General features: G+C 41.5%; 2 protein-coding genes across 4 annotated transcripts in view; one reads left to right on the top strand and one right to left on the bottom strand.

Annotated features, from left to right (window-relative positions):
* The window catches only part of ESYT3 (extended synaptotagmin 3), a 29,034-nt gene extending 23,587 nt beyond the window's left edge, over nt 1-5,447 (top strand). Inside the window, exons 18-24 of the mRNA XM_065750915.1 lie at nt 244-393; nt 926-1,368; nt 1,978-2,067; nt 2,455-2,586; nt 3,667-3,772; nt 4,338-4,387; nt 5,261-5,447. Coding sequence (XP_065606987.1) covers nt 244-393; nt 926-1,368; nt 1,978-2,067; nt 2,455-2,586; nt 3,667-3,772; nt 4,338-4,387; nt 5,261-5,297 — 1,008 coding nt within the window. The 3' untranslated portion in view covers nt 5,298-5,447. The remainder of the gene's footprint in view (nt 1-243; nt 394-925; nt 1,369-1,977; nt 2,068-2,454; nt 2,587-3,666; nt 3,773-4,337; nt 4,388-5,260) is intronic.
* A 1,189-nt stretch (nt 5,448-6,636) lies between these two features.
* On the bottom strand, nt 6,637-16,250 carry CEP70 (centrosomal protein 70). Of its 3 annotated transcripts, XM_065750392.1 has the most exons (14): nt 16,137-16,250; nt 15,639-15,819; nt 15,188-15,357; nt 14,020-14,079; nt 13,238-13,337; nt 12,781-12,869; nt 12,152-12,226; nt 11,323-11,422; nt 10,541-10,711; nt 10,248-10,394; nt 9,615-9,783; nt 8,214-8,328; nt 7,229-7,308; nt 6,637-6,844 (listed from the first exon to the last, which is right to left on the bottom strand). In XM_065750392.1, the coding sequence occupies exons 1-14, from the start codon at nt 16,169-16,171 to the stop codon at nt 6,783-6,785; spliced, it is 1,554 nt and encodes a 517-aa protein (XP_065606464.1). In that variant the 5' UTR covers nt 16,172-16,250; the 3' UTR covers nt 6,637-6,782. The 3 variants fall into 3 exon arrangements, with proteins under 3 accessions (XP_065606464.1, XP_065606467.1, XP_065606468.1); XM_065750395.1 differs by lacking the exon at nt 10,541-10,711; XM_065750396.1 differs by lacking the exons at nt 10,248-10,394; nt 10,541-10,711.
* Nucleotides 16,251-16,477: the final 227 nt, after the last annotated feature.

Here is a 16,477-nt window from a genome sequence, read left to right as displayed (position 1 = left end):
GTAAGCAGAAAGTCTAGGCCCTAGAATTTACTTGACTTTCCTAAGGCAGCTCCTTCTCTGCATAGTTAGAGATGGGATTTTTATTCCAAACATAATTCATCGCGCTTCTGAAACACTGGCATCAGCTGTTTGGAAGTAGCCATTCTTGACAGTATGTCCTGAAGTAAATAAGCTTAATTTTGGTCTGCATACCCTAGTGGTATGCTTTCCAGTTTGTCGCCTAATAAAACCTTTTTCTCCTAGATAAAAGACAAGGATCAGGATAGTTCTCTGGGAACATCGGTGGTATGTCTCTCCCATTTACTTAAGGACCCAAACATGACTCTGGATCAGAGGTTTCAGCTGGATCATTCCAGTTCAGACAGCTTCATTAAGATTAAACTTGTGTTGCGGGTAAGATGTTGTTTGCTGTGCTCACTTGGCTTCCCTAGCAGAAGCTTCCACTTCTAGCCAGGCAAAGGGTGAAATGCAGGAGAGAAGATAACAATTTAGCTTCACAAATGAGTAGAAGGTAGAAGTGTGACAAGATCCTTAGCTGCAATTAAGAATGGAGGAGCAGAGAGCTCTGCCTTGAGGCTTCCCAAAGCTTAGTGCAGCAGCATTGCCAAGAACCTTGGCGTGATGTTCAAGAGTGGAACTGAGAAAATCTAAGTTGGGAAATCGAAACAGCAAAGCAGTGAGAGACGCTAATGCTTAAGGTTGTTTTCTCACAGTGCTCTAGATTGGTGTTTAGACAAGTCAATAAACACACAGTGTGACAAAGGAAGACAGTGTCATAGCTAGTTTGTAGCCTTCTTTCATCTCTAAATGCAGTCTCCTGCTTTCTAAGTAGTGTTGTGATGAAATTTAATCCTAGGTCGTACTGCTGGTATTAACATCAGTGTTTGGGCAGCAGTGCTCAGTTTTTCTCTCTGGTGATTTTTAGGCCTTGAATGTTGAGGAACCTGATCCACAGAGAGTCAAGGCTGGTGTCACTGCCTTGAAGAGAGGTCCCATGCATGTGATGGAGAAGGGTGGAAACCAGCAGGAGTTTGTCTCCCCACCGAAACCAGAAGTCTTAAAAGTACCTCCTGAGAGCAAAGACACTGCCGTGCATGAATCCCTGCCAAAAAAAGACAGCAGTGAAGTCCTGGACACAAGTAACAGTTCAGCAGCGCCTGCAGCAAGTGAAACTGTTGCCAGCCTTGATGAGACAGAGAGTGAGCAAGATCCAGAGCGTGGTGTCCCGTCAGCAGTACATACCAGGGCAGCAGTAGTGCCCACGTTGCCAGTCGTAGAGGAGCTGAGGCTTGCACCCAGTATTACTTCGCTAGGCTCTCTTCCTTCTTCCTGCTTTGAACTAAGTAGCAGCAATCTGGACCTTCATAAGTAGGTGGTTCTTCCAGCTGAATTGTTCTTCTCTTGAGAGAGTTCAGTTTTTGTAAGCATCTCTTGCATACAGGGGAATTTAAGGCTGCAAAGTCAGCTCCAGCTGTTCAGTCCAATGCTTTGTGGCTGGTATTCTTTGTCCAAGCAGGGCCTCATTTATAAACCACTGTTAAACCATTTTTAAACAATGTCTTGCATTTGAAACCACTTTGGAAACATGCAGAATGAGATGTAGAAAGGATCCCATTTTGCATATATAAGCATCCATTAGTATGCAGAGCACATACAAAATACATGCTGGTCTGTGCTTTGCTGCTGCACCTACGGGAGGCCATTGGGTGCTTTTTTCTGGCTGTTTATACTTCGGGTCTCTGTGCAGAGCCAGCAGCAACAGGAGCATTGTTTCTGTGGAGCCTCTGTGGTCCAGCAGCTTTTTAGGAACTAAACCATAAGATGTCAGAAAGAGGAGTAGTGCACTGAGAATTGGTTCTAGTTGAAACAACGCATTGATGACTTGTGGAGCTCACGCATTGTTTCTTGCTGTGAGGTTTCTGTGTGTGGTCTGATAGACAGCTGTGTTTAAAAGCTTTTGCTGTGTAACTCTTACAGTGGGACAGAAATGCCTCTGGGAGAGATTCAGCTCACAGTGCGCTATGCTTCCATACGGCAGAGCCTTGTTGTGCTGGTGAATGGCTGCAGGTAAGGCTGGCAACTGCTTGCCTCTGTCTGTATGGGAAAGAGCTCTCTGAGCCTGTCTGCTGGAGCAGAACCATGTGCAGCATAAGCTGCCCAGCTGAGTGCTATTGACAACTGACATATGTCCTGGGATGTCTGAAAGAGGTGTGTCACGACAATGACTGACACCTATAACTGATGTTTTAAAAGCTGATTTAGGAACCCACGCATTCAGTAGTGGAATTTCAGTTTATCTTCTCATCCATAAGATTTTAATTTGCTTATGTTTCAGCTCCCATGATAAATGCTTTTAGCTCATGAAGGGTGGGTCTGATTCTGAGAGAGCTGGGATTAAAATGCACACAGTGGGAGAAGCTGCTTTGCTTGTCAACACCGTATTTCTTCTAACAGAAACTTAGTGCCCTCTTCCAATCGTGGAGTGGATCCGTATGTCCGTATATACCTGCTCCCAGATAGAAGATGGACAAGCAGGAAGAAGACTTCCGTTAAGAAAAAAACTCTGAACCCCCAGTATGATGAAAAGTAAGAAAACATTAATTATACTTCTTTAATTACATTGGGATGTCATCGCTGAGTGCTGGTGGGAGCAGGGAGCAGAGGTTGCCACCTCTTTGGTGACAGCTGACACTTCCACAGGTTTGCCAGTGAAGAGGAATGTGTTCTGTATAAAGCTAATTGCAGTAGCACTTAGAAGAGGGGTTTGTCTGAGCAGTGGTTCTAGTCCAGTGTGTAAATGAAGGTACACATGTGAGAGCACATGAACATGGGCTGATCCTGGGTAATTCAGCCCGTTCCAACAGGCTCAGTGCCAGCACTGCTGCTGGGAGCAGCATCTTTCTCCTTCCCCAGTATTGGCATGTCCTGTACATCCTCAATTAAGTGTAATAGCTTGAGCAATACTTAGCTCCAAAACACATTACCTGTTTTACAACTCTGACTTGAGGAAGAACTATTCAGGTGGGCAGAACCGGAACGATTTAGCATGGACAGAATTGATGTGACATGTGATGATGTGTGCCAGAGCCGTGAGTCAGAGCCATCAAGAATTTAATTGCTACAGGTTTATTTCTTTGTCTTCTCTTAATGTGGTGTAAGCCTACTTTGTAAACTTAGGGGGTTGGCTTGGCTATTTCCTCTGAGTAATAAAGGTTGCATGGAAAACATACTGATGTTCCATGAAGGGGGAAAATAGTTGTTAAACAGCATTTCATCACGGATGCATGCTTTCCTTCATCCCACTGCCGTGGTGAACAGTCTGACCAAGACTGTCATGGAAGAAGCTGGCTTGGGAGAAATTTCTTACAGTGTAATAAAACCTAAATAATTGCCTTTTTTGTTCCATACAGAGTTGGCTGTGATCATGTGTGGGTTGTAGTTAGCCCTCCAAGCTCTGCTAAACTGTGCCATGGTTGAGCACCTATGGTCTCAAAGTTCACAATGAACAGTAAAAGCTTCTCAAACTTTGGGTGTGATTTGTTGATTGTAAAGGTCATTGTGTGAAGCTATGTTCCTTCTCTATTAAAATGGCTTTATTGTGGCCACTAATACTTACAGGACTTCGGTTTTCGACTTAAGTCACTCCTTTCAAAACTTTCCTTTCAGGTTTGAATTTTTTGAATCTTTGGAAGAGGTCAAGAAAAGGACACTTGATGTTGCAGTGAAAAACAGCAGGCCATTCATTTCACAGGAAAAGAAGGAGCTGGGGAAAGTAAGTTTAATCAAGTTATGCTACTGGTTTAATAGAGTTGCAGGGTTTGAGAGAGTCCTGTAGTCCTGAACTGCAGTTCTGGTGGTTACATCTGAATAACAGAACTAGCAACCTGGAAACAGCTTTTGGCTGAAATTGGGCTGTATTGCCTTGGAAGCTCATGTGGGCTCATGTGATTGATGGGCAACACTGCTTCATTTCAAAGGAGCCCTCCTGAAATAGAAATGTGTTCATTGGGATCTCCAACTATGTTTGGGGAAAGCTCTGATAGCTCAAATCTGGAGCTGAGAGAAATATCATTAAAACTCAGAATTTGCCAACAGTAGTGAGTTTTTCTGTGGGTGGGTAGTAAACTGTGTTCAGTGCTGCTAAGAAACTGAGCTTTAGTGTTGGTGCTGGCTAATGTCTGTGTCCTGGGAATGCATGAGTCTCTTCTCCCTTGAGCCTCAGCTGTAGCCCTAGAGCTTGAAAGTTGATGTGGAAGAGTGCTAGTGTAGCTCATCCACTCGTACATAATTTATACGAGAATAAATAAAATAAACAAATGAAAATTTGTCTTTTAAAGGTGCGGATTGACTTGTCACAGGAGGACTTAATCAAGGGTTTTACACAGTGGTAAGTTTGTTTCATCTTCTAAACTCCTGCTAATGGCACTGCTGAGTTCGTATGTGTGTCGCTGGGGTGATGGTAGAAAGGCTGTGTCTTTTGGTAAGCAGCCACAGTATTTTAACCTGCAAGTGCAGGACTAACCTGAATTAATCTGGTAGTTTTATCTAAGCTTTATGTTAATCTGGTTAATAGTGCAACACCTACCCTGCAAAACGGTTTTAATAAGAGGCCTCTGTCAATTATTTCTGCCTTCAGCATATTTTAAGTTACATAAAAACCACTGGGTCACATAAATAAAGAATTATGTTTATTAAAGCTAATCCGCAACAAATAACTCGGATAAAGATCTTAACTAAATTAATACTCTGATCAGCAATATATATGATAAAACGTTAATTACAAAGCATTTTTAGAAGCTATTTTAATAAGCCACTCACAGTTCTGCTTGTACGTTCATTGTGGTTCAGACGTCAACCTTAAGTATCGGTCTGAAGCAAAAATTAACAACTACTTATTTTTTTTCCTTCTCAGTCTCAGGTTAATGGCAGTCATTCTTCCTTCATCCTTCAGTGAAGGAGGCAGAGGAATGCAGTGAGTGTAGTCCAGTGGCTTCCCAGTAGTGTGGTCAGCAGTGTAGGGAAACCAAGTTCCCCATGCCCAGCTTCTGTGCATCTCAGGGAAGTATACAGCAATTATGGCAGTAGGAAAAGTGACTCACCCGGGGTTCCTGGTGAAGGGCTGAGGCTTGAGGCCATCTCTGAAGCCTCCTTCATCATCCTGCCTATGAAGCACAAGCAGTAAAGCTGCCCGAGTTCTCTGTTGTGACAGTGTAAACTCTGTAAAGAAAGTCTTACACTGCTTCCTGTATCTGTCTTGCAGGTATGAGCTCACAAGAAGCAGACACAAGAAAAACTGATTTCTCCTCGTGTACATACGTTATTAATTTTTAAACTTTATATTGACTGTATATATCTCTTTTGTAATTGAAGTGTTTTGAATCATTCACTGCAAACTTGAAGCCACCTGCTGCTCAGGATGTGTGTACACTGAATGACCCCACTGACGTGTGATCCTACTGACTGAGTTCTCAGAAGTAAAGCAAAAAGAAAGGAAACAAAAAACTGTGGGAATAATTTCTCTCTAAATAACAGATCATTTGTTCTTGATATTTCAGGTGCATCTCCTCCCAAGAACCCTTACATGTGAATATACTCTTAAGGAAGTGTGGTCCACGGAGATATTTTTGGATTGTCAGTTATGTGTGATTACTTTGTTCTCAGTTTCATTTCCCTAAGAGCCTATTCACCTTGTTTTAATGATATCTGAAAGCATTACACTTCTAAAAGAATCAGTTTTTAAAAAGCATCTTTCATCTGTAAGGCCACAGAACCCGTTCAAATAAACTGTTAAGACTGATAGCAGTTCCTGAGAAACAAAGAAGTGGATATTCTGCTTCTGAAAAGCATCTTTGCAGATTGTGGCTGCAGGTCTGCATACAATGAGCTTCCAAAAGCAGGAGGGTAGTTTACCAGGATGTCATTAAGGTTTTAGTCTGTAATTCCTTAACGTGTTTTGTTCTTTGTTACAACATTTCAGCATCTCATAAGCCTTGATAGTAAATCATTCTGCCTGAGGAACAGCGGAGTTTTGGAAACTGAGTTTTATCACCATTGGAGTGAAATATACCAAAATATTTTTGGAAGCTTGGTGGATTTGTTTGTTTACAATAAACTTTTCACATGTCTTGCTTAAGGAACTTTATCTATGCCCTTCTAAAGATGATGGTAGAATATGAGTGTGGTAACTTCAAATCCCTCCTAGGCGAAAAGCAATAATCTGCTGCCTGAAGTGGGCTTAAAATATGTTCAGCCTGCATTACGTTAACCCAGCCTGTTTCAATCCGCCACCAGAAGAAATATCACTGAGCAATGGTTTGCAGCACAAAGCAGGAAGCATGAAATCATGCAGTGCTTGAAAAGAGGACAGTCCTGAACACAAATCCCTAACCTAGCTGAAGATATAAAAAATAGGCTCTTCAAGACAACCAAGGTAATGATGAAAGTATTACATCGATAATGCTGCTCGAGCTGCCTTACCTCATACCTGCTGACCAGCTACATTCAGAAAGGTAAGTGCTTTTGTGGTTTTTGGTTTCTTACATCAAAACAGTATGTATTGGTCTTCTCTCCAGGACACAGCAGACCAGTTGCTTGTGGTTATTTTTCCTGTTTCACGGTCACTGTAAGAATTTGGAGACACTAAAGAATGCGGTGGCAAAGCCAAACTTTTATTTGTATCAGAAAGTCTGAAACTGTTCATTAGGTAACAGAGGTTAGAGGTAGCTGTGAAGCAGCAGGCTGCCTCACAGGTTAAGTCTTCCCAAGACAGACCAGGCTAACTGTCAACTAGCTGCCCATTTCAGCTTCTGCACAGCAGGCAAAATGTCATCCAGGTTACTGATCTCTGAAACAGAACAGAAAGCAAAATTGTGAGATGTATATACAGCACCTTAAAGGTTCAACCAAAATTCTACCTTAGATGTTAGCAATACAGCCAGTGAGCAAAAAAAGTACTGCAGAGAATAAACTGCTCTAACCTTTTAAAGCTTTTTTGGGGAAAAAAAAATTAGCTTATAAGTTTTATGGCTGAATGTAACTGACCCTATTTTCAATGAAAACCTGGTTATTTCACTCACTTGAAGGAGAGCAAGGCAAGGGTTAGCACCTTCGCTCACACTTTCCTTGTGTTTTTTGCACACCAGGAGTAAACAAAGTGTGCCAGCTATTTAAAGTCTTGGGAGGAAACTTGGTCAGGAAGATAATTACAGCTGTTGCAAACGTTACTCACCTAGAAGGGAGAGCAAATCTTGAATGAGAGCTTGAAACGGTGGAAAGAAGCATTCATGTTCTTCTAACTTACTGATGATACTGCAATTTGTAAGTAAGACCATTACATCAAAGATGTAAGAACTCAAAGTTCATTTTCTTGGCTGTTTTGCCATACAGTGTCACTGCTTTCTGAAAATACTGTTACTTAGTATATACCAACGCAGCAACACTGAAAATGCATTCTCACATTCTGAAACCTGCAGCCAACAACTGTTAAAAGATCCTCTCTTGATTTCACCATTTCTGACTGATGCATCCTTCCTTTCCTCCTTACGCAGTGCCCTGTAATTTTTGCAGGTATATATGCTAAATAGATCAGCCACCCTAGGCAGCATAACTGCTACAGAGATGAAGGAAAGAATATTGTCTATAGTTAAAGCTGTAAGGAGTGTAGAAAGGTTGATGGTGTCAGCGTTGTTAACTTTGCCTGGTACGAATTTACTGCTGCAGTTAAACTCTTTGTACAGCACATACTGAATACAAGCTCTTATAGCTTGTTTCCACCTCTGTGTTCTTAATTTTTGGTGGTAACAAGACTTGTTCAGCTCCCAGAAGATTTGTAGGAAGCTTGAGGTTCTCTCAGCAACTGATATATTTCAGTATTACTGTTGCAACCTTGAAGTAGTTTCACATCCCCACCAACATGCAGCAGTTGCAATGTTTCCTTATGAAACAGAAGCTTAAGAGGCTTTTCTGATCACTATATCCATGCAAATCAACAAGGTAGTGGCAAGGGGACCTTATTTTTTGATGTTTACCAGCAATACCCTTTTGAAAGCATCAAGATTTGTTCCATGTAGGATAGAAGTCAATCCCTCACTGTCACAGCTAGCTGACTGTGTAGCAAACGATTCAAGTCCCTTTCAGTATCAATCTCAGGCAGCTCTCACAATTGGTAAGGTCTATGTTTGCACAACTGTTGCCAATGGAACAGATCTAAATACCTGTGGATGTCTTGGGTGCCCAGTAGCCGCTGTAGTTGTTCAGTCACATTCTCATTAATGATGTCACACAGTTTCCCAACAGTATCCACCACCACAGTGGGTGGAACTGAGCGATCTGGAAAACAAAGACTTCATGTTTCTGGCAAGAATAAGAACAGGGAAAGATGGCATAATTCAGTTCTTACAAGTGCCCAGATTCTATTCAACTTTCACGGATCTAGGCATACAAGTTTCATCATTCACAGTGAACAAAATGTCTATATTGAGAAATACACTGATGCTACTGGGAGGAGGGAATCTCATTAATCCTTCAGTAGCTGAAAACATGACAGAGCTAGATATTTTCTTAACTGAAAATACTGGTACTGCAGTCTGTCCTCCATTGCCAATGGAAAGCAGCCAACTGGCAGTGTATACAGAGGTTATTCATTGGCTTTCTAGAGCACAACAGAAGTACATCATAGAGGGAACCTGCTCACTGATATATTGTTAACAGCAATAACTTTGTTGGTTTTAAGCTGCTTTGGCTACCGTGATGAAAGGTAAAAAGGTACTGATTTCTTTGTCCTTCCCTCACTCGCTTTCAGAGGAACTATTTGTGGAGAAGGTATGCACTGAGCTCTATTGCTTTGTAATTACGAGGGAGACTAGAAGCTTCTTCAGCTCCTGTTGGTGGTGGCAGGCAGGAAGTCTGCTTTCCTTTTTTGAATGAGGTTTCAAAGGCCTCAGTAGTTCAGGAGCCTTGCCCTCTGGCTGTACACCCTGCAGCACAGCCAAGCCTCTAAACCCATGAGCTCAGGGAAGATTAGCAGCTGCTGTTCTTCAGAAGTGCAAAATCAGAAGAGAATGAATGGGCACTCAGAAGTAACTACACAGGCCTCTGGTGGCACTTAGTTCTTGACATTCAATACTTAGAAAACAAGTAAACCTTTAGGATTGTAAGAGGGAAGTTCTTAAGGACTGGACATACTTACTTGAATGAGTTCCTGAGGAGAAATCTAGAGCAAAGTTTGTTTATCTGTTATTTCAAATCAATTTAAAACAAACAAACTTTGCATTTCAAGTAGAGCATGAAAAAGTTATTAAAGGAGAATTATTAAGTCAGTGCTCATAAAACAAGGCTTTATGTGGAGGCAGGGGGGTAAAAGATGCTTCAATTTATTGTGTTACTTCTTCCTCCTGCCCTCCCTCTTATTCCTCAGCAACTGCTAAAGGCCTACAAGTAACAGATTTTTGCTTACTCCCAATTGACAGTCTTATTTTTATCTTCCCAGTGAAGAATATACCTCATTTATTCATTACTCAGCAGCTCACCATACTTCCCATGAAGAGCTGGGCTTTCACTTTCTTCTTTTTTCCTTTGGAAATAGCCTGAACAAGTGCTAGGTGACAAGCCCTTACCTAGTTCCAGGATCTCATGGAGGTTTCTCATAGCATTGGTCAGCTCCCCAAGTTTTGTGTAAACCTCATTCATTCGTGGGTAAATGCCATTCAGAGAATTCACATCAAATAACTTCTGGAAGTGAGAGACCATTGCAAACAGTGTTGGCAAGGATGGAGTCTGGCTGTTCTGCAGAAAGGGTAAGTTTTGTTAAGCAATTTAGAAAGCAAGGATTCTTTTCAACTGCAAAACATTCTTAAAACTAGTCAATGGAGAAAAGCAGGTGTAACTTCCCTTATTAAATCAAGACATTTCAAATATTCTTAAATCCCAAGAGATATATCCAGCAAACCAAAAATACTCTTATGGAAGAAGCAAATTCTTTTGGGAGCATTGTTTTCTGTTGTTTCTGAGGTCTGTTCATGTATTCTCAATGCTGACTGAGAAAAAGATAGAACAGGATAATACCTGACACTACAGGGCAATGCAAATTCATGGCTGGTCAAATGACTTTGATTAAAGCAGTCTTCCCCAGGGTGAATTTATCCATTATGTGAAAGTAGTCTTTGAGTATTGGACCTCTTCACACAGCTATTTCTTAAACCCCAAAAGGCTTTGAAATGCAGAAGTTTGATTAGTGTGTGAGGAATTACCTTCTCTTTGTTTTCTATTTCTTCTAAAACTGTATCTACTAAAAACTGAAGGTCTTGAACTTGTATGGATTCTCTGTTATCTTGTGGATCCATAACATGCCAGGGCACCAATTCCAGAGACAGTTTTCTCAATGACCTGTGCAAATCCTTTTAAAACAGAGGGGATGCAGCTTATTGTAGTAACTGCTTAAATATTCTGCTGTCCATTTAACACCAAGTCAGACAGCACCACAAATGAAAGCACAGAAACAGATTAAAGGAAGAATATAAAGCCAAGGGTGAGAGTGCATTACCTTTAGGGCCACTAGCTGATCTGCCCACATTTCTATAGTGAGTGGGAGGTGCTCATATCCACATTCTTGTCCATTCTCCTTCATAGAATTTTGCACTGGCCCTTTACTGCGCCTGTGTATTAACGGAGGAGCTCTTGGACTTTGTATAATAGAATCAATATTGGACAACACCTTCAATAACGGATGGAAAAAAAAGTTATTGCTCAAACTGAACGTTTTATTATAAATTCCCTTACCACCAGTCACCAACACCTAAACACTAAACAATAAATGTCTCCAGTAAGTTACTAGCAATGACTTTTATAGCTGCACCCAATGTCATAGATTCAAAGACTTTAAAATATACTAAGATATATAAGTTATGCAAGTAGACTTCCCACTGAGGGAATATTTCATTTATCCCCTCACAGCACTGTTACTTCCACAGTTATATTTTATTAAGCTTCACTATATTTGCTCCTTCTTCACTCAAGGAAGAATGAAAAGCTATTATCTCCTCAGCAGTTCTTTGACTGTAACAGAATGGTATGCTTTGCACAGGACCTTGATCCTTGTTCCCTATCCTGACAAGAATTTGAGCTAAATCATTGATTGGAGCTAATCTCTGCTTTGTTGTAGCTTCAGGTAGTTTGCATTAAAGTAGCCTACATCAACTGCCACAGCCAGAACGTTACGTGTTATGTTCAGGACCTTGCTCTTGGATTCAAAAGAGCATGCTTCAGTTTACTCCTATTTCATTATGAAAGTGCTGGATGCACACAGTACCAATGAAGCTGGCATACCTTTAAGTACTGCTGGCAAACTGCATGCAGCTCATCTCCTGCAGTACTCTCAGGTTCTTTCTTTTCTTCTGCTCCTCCTCTGGCACTGCTCCCTGAAGGCCTGCATGCCAAACACATGTGGTTAGGTCATCAGTAGGCCAAACACATACCATAGGATGGCTTTCAGACCAAAACTACTAAATCGTACCCGCTGCAGGACAGACCATTTAAATAGACACAGTGTAAAATGAGGAACTAAACATTTTTAAAGCAGTGCATTTTTCAGATAATGTACTGTGCTAAAAATATGTAGTATTCAATACACACATAAACAAATAATTAAGTGAAATTCCAGACTGACACTCTGTCAGTACTAGATTTCTGCTTTAAAAAGTATTTTCTAAGCAATGTTCCAGAGGGGGAAAAAAAAAAGTAGTAAATTTCTAAGGACAACATGGGCATAACCTCAGGTATCTTCAACGGTTCACCAACTCTCATTAATACCCTCAGTCCACACAGCAACTAGTAACTTGCTTTGTAGCTCGTAGAAGGGGCAGACAACACAGTTTGGTTCTGCCCACCCTGCCTATGGTAGCACACCGATCCCAAAAGACAAAATGAAACTACAAAGAAACAGTGCTGTGCACCTATTTGGACACCGTGCCACCACACTGGAGATTCACAAGGTGTCTTTGGAGATACAGGAGCATTTGCTGCCCATGAACCACAGTGGGACAGTGGTGATAAGGTACGTGCTTTGGAAGCTGCTATCTATGTGACTGGTTGCAGAGCATCTTTGCCTTTCAATAGTTCAGAGGATTCTTGAAAGTTACTGAAGAAAAATAGTTACTGGATAGTTTTCTTCAAAGTTTTCTCTAGTTTCTTCACTCGGTGCTTGTAAAGTTTTAGTTCCTGCACAGTTGGTCTGTAGGAAAGAAAATATACCACATTATCTGTCTTGCATGGAAACACAGCTATAAAATTCAGCCAAGTGAAACAGTAAGAAAGCATTACTAGTGCCATAACTTCATTCTGGAAATGAAATTCTACCACATATCTTTGTGGCAATAACTGTAATAGAGATATAGCATAGCATCCAAAGCAATTTTGCTGGCTCAGCCTTTCTTACTAAAACCATCTGCTTCACTACCCTGCCCAGCAGGTCTGAAGTGGAAATCAGGCTTGGCAGTAATGCTACCACTGGAAGGAACAATTTTGCCCACGTGCATTTTTACTGCTTTTGCTGAATACAGTGCAAATATCAATGCAGTTGTCCAACACGATGCACTGTACATTAATAGATGTTATTAGCAGCAGCGTAGGGAGGAAAGGTTGATTGCTCCTGCCTTATTAAAATACTAATTATTTTATGAATTGACTTTAAAGGCAGATTTCACACTACACTTTCAGAGTTGCTGGGTTTTTCTTGGCAAAGTTCCTACTGACATGCTTTTAAGAAAGATGTTTACCCTTTCTCACCTTGTTTCCAAATCTTTCTTGAGATTGGTATTTTCAAGCAAAAGCTGTTCATTCTTGGCTTTTGTTTCAACAAGCTGATTCTGAAAAGACTGCAACATACACCGTGTTATTTCTTTCATTTCATTCATTCCATAATCAACAAGCTTGAATGTCTTCAAGCACATTAGGTGTTAAGAGAGATTCCCATTTGTTATATATAGTAAGACAGCATAGGTGAGGAAACAGAACTCTTAAGTTCAAGAGCCTGCTGCAGTAGCCAACAGGTACAGAAACAGAGAACTCACAGCACAGTACTGAATGTTTGCATAATGACATGAAAACAGTGAATGATGCCCAGACAGTTTACAGACTTTGAAGACGAGAACGAGCAAACAGAAACCAAACACATATGCATCTCTGTGTGCTCTTCAGGGGTTACCATTTAATCTGCATGGAGTTATTCTTAGCAGTTCCATACCGTGAGCAGTGCTCTGTAATTAGGAGTAGCATCTAGATTTAAGAACTTTTCTTTGCTTTTTACTTCTCTCTGTGTATGATCTTCAGCTTTCTTATACTGCCTATTAGGAAAAATAAATTGTTTCAGCTCATTGCAATTCAAATGCCACAATGATCTAAAGGTTGCTTAGTTTGCAGGTACATGTGACAAAACTTCCATAAACTGAACAATGATCAGAGCAGAAACCCTGCCACTATTCTTCTCTATTATTCTGGGAAGCTGCTTCATATACTAATTGAGTACATTTATTCCTCAAGAGAAATTACAGTGCAAGGAAATCTAATTTCAGCTTTCAAGATAATAATCTCAATTTATGGGAATGTCTTTCAGGTATCTGTCGCTTTGTATTATAAAAGCAACACAATGGAGCTGAGAAGCTGGTATTCCTTTTTTTTTGTTTTCTATTTCTTTCCTTTTAGGAAAGTGAATTGAGCATAGATAATGCAGCAGTGCTGCCTATAAGCCACTACAAAAGGGAAAGTGGAAAAACAAACAAAGGATTACAGCTCCAATGTCTAAATACACCACCTTCCTAGCTGCACTGGCCTGACTGAGCAGCTGCTCAGACTCACCGAGAGTCATTTCCAAAATTAATCCAAACTCCCAAGACCATTACAGCCCTTGGCTGTTTCTTACTTTTTAGTGACATCTAGAAAACAGAACAACTGCCATTTCAAGTTTTAAGAATAGCAAGGAGAAAAAACTTTGAGCAGTAGGACCATGAGGCATTAGATGAGACTCACCTTAACTCCTTTTTCAGTTGATTAATTTGAGATTCATAATAATCAATTAGAGAAAGAAACCTGAAAAAGGAAAAATGGTATTTTAAAGATATTGTTACAGACCTATTGGAACAGGTCAGCTTACACAGCTCCAATGTATTTCAGAAGTGACTGCATCAATGAGTAGGTTCTCTTTCATATCACAGTCAGTGTTCTAAGAAATGTAGAGACATTAACTGTGTATTAGATTGAAAGTGGCAAAATGACTCGAGGAGACAAAAGCTAAACCCTTCTGACAGTCCCCATATCTTGTGGCTACGTTCACCCGGGAAGCTTAACAAGGTGACATAGTCCCAAGCTGTAGGGCTGCAGGGACCACTGGAGGTGATACAAGAGCACAGGTCCCACACAGCCTAAGAACTTCCATTTCCATAGAAACTACAAGTGCTTTCTAAGGGAGGGGCTGCAAGAAAATAAAGCCACAGAAAACTGTACAGCTGAGATGCTGCATTTCCTTGAGTCACTTTGAGATTTTCTGTTTTGAATATACAGGTGAGAAAAGCCAGGGAACCAATCTCAGTGATCCTTCTTGTTTAGTGAGGGCACAAGAAACATCAGAAGCACACACACAATCCCTCTGAAATTCCTCCTAGGTTTCCTCCTAGGCAGACCTGGATGTAATAGGCCACACCAGCACAATGTGGCAACAGCCAGCTGAGGCCTAGAACTTGTCTTATTTCTGACTACAGCTGAAAGACAGGGATTTTGTTGCAGGTAACGTATGCTTAGAATATTTTCAGAACTTGCACAAGGTGAAGGAACTTGCCTGGAAAGTATGCTTGCAGTTAGCAGCCACAAAAACTGCTTTCCCAAACTGACTTTGTCGTTGCTGCTTTTTGCTTTGTTATTTAAATTTACAGTTTAAAATGTTACAAGTTCCAGAACAAAATCACTGGAGATGCAGTTTCCAGAATAAACCATTCTGCTCTCTTTGCTGACACCTAGCGGATACGGAGGTTGAGAATTGTGATTCTGTGATTCTGTGTAATTGTTGCCATACATATATTCAGCTTGCACTCCTAAGATCTCCCAACTTTTTTTCCATGTGTGTATCAAGAACAGTTATTACAAAATCCATATATTCATTTTAATGTTACAATTCATTTGCTAATATAACAAAACTTCTTACTGCTGATCTAGAAGGGACTTGGGAGCTCTGTTGCAAAACTGGCAGAACATTTTGGTCTGAGTGTCGATACGCTGCTGCTCCTCTGCCCCAGCTCTGCACAGCTCCCGCTGCAAACGGGCAATAATCTCCTCCTGTTCTTGCAGCTTTTCCTGCTGCTGTTGGTATTTTGCCTGTGAGAGATAGCAGGAACATCTGAAATTACTGTAGCTCACAAGCTGGAGATAGTGCTCCACCTGCCCACGCAGGCACTTGTGGACAAAAGAGATGGTGGAAAAAGGGGTTCATATATTTTTCCAATTCACTGTTAGAAAATTATTCATGAAATGTTAAATTTTAGCTAAAACAGTTCACTTTGACACAAGACTCGTGTTTATTTGACCAGTGCGTATTGTTCTGGAGCTTTCAAGAGAAGTCAAAAGCTTGAGTGCTGTCTGAGGGCTATCAGAGTTACCTGCGAAACCAGTTGATCCTTCTGAAGTTCTCTGACCTGATTCTGTTGCCGGCAAACTTTAGCTATCGTCTCATCTTCCAGCTGACAGATTTTCAATTTAATGTTCTCCACCACGTTTTCCAATTCATTCGCCCGCTTCTCTTGTCGAGATGCCCGACCCCGCTCCTGTCGTACCTCATCTCTAGAAACACAGAGCTTTGATTTAAGTACCTCATCTCTAGAAACACAGAGCTTTGATTTAAATTGAGCTCGTTTCAGTAGATACAGTGAAGGAAGCACGGGTTATGTGTGGTGCCCGGTAACAGCCTGCAGCAGCAGCAGGCACGGGAAATGTGCTGCTAGGGGAAGATGTTAAGACAGCAGCTCAAGCTGATCTGGGCTGATATTGCTGTGCATCAGACAAAAGTCTCAAGAAGGGGTTTGTGACGTTGGGTGTGACAGAAACTGGGCACTGTTGGTGCTTTGTGCTACCTGTAAGCTCCCTGCACAGCACCTTACCTGAGATTACGGTTAGCCTCCATCAGCCCGTGCATCACCTTCTGTTGTCGGTCAGTGTCTTCCAATAATGTTTTTAACGCAAGCCTTATCCCCAGAGAAGACCGACTATCCAAGGCGACCGCATCTGGAAACACAGCGTAAAACAAAGCCTGAAGTGAAGGCTTTCGGTACCTCTACCGCCAACCTCACGAGCCCAGGGCCGCCCGAGGGCTCCCAGCACTCCGTTACCTGCGGATATGCTGAGGGGCTGCAGCCCACGGCGTCGCAGCAGCGCGTTGAGCGCCCGCCATTCCGCTTCCTCCTGCTCCGGCGGGGGAGAAGCAGAAACCTGGCGGAAAGTA

The sequence above is a fragment of the Cyrtonyx montezumae genome, unplaced genomic scaffold (assembly GCF_038088225.1).
Source record: "Cyrtonyx montezumae isolate F1298 unplaced genomic scaffold, pur_monq_1.0 scaffold_7, whole genome shotgun sequence".
Taxonomy (NCBI): Eukaryota; Metazoa; Chordata; class Aves; order Galliformes; family Odontophoridae; genus Cyrtonyx; species Cyrtonyx montezumae.
This window is presented reverse-complemented; position numbering and strand designations above follow the sequence as displayed.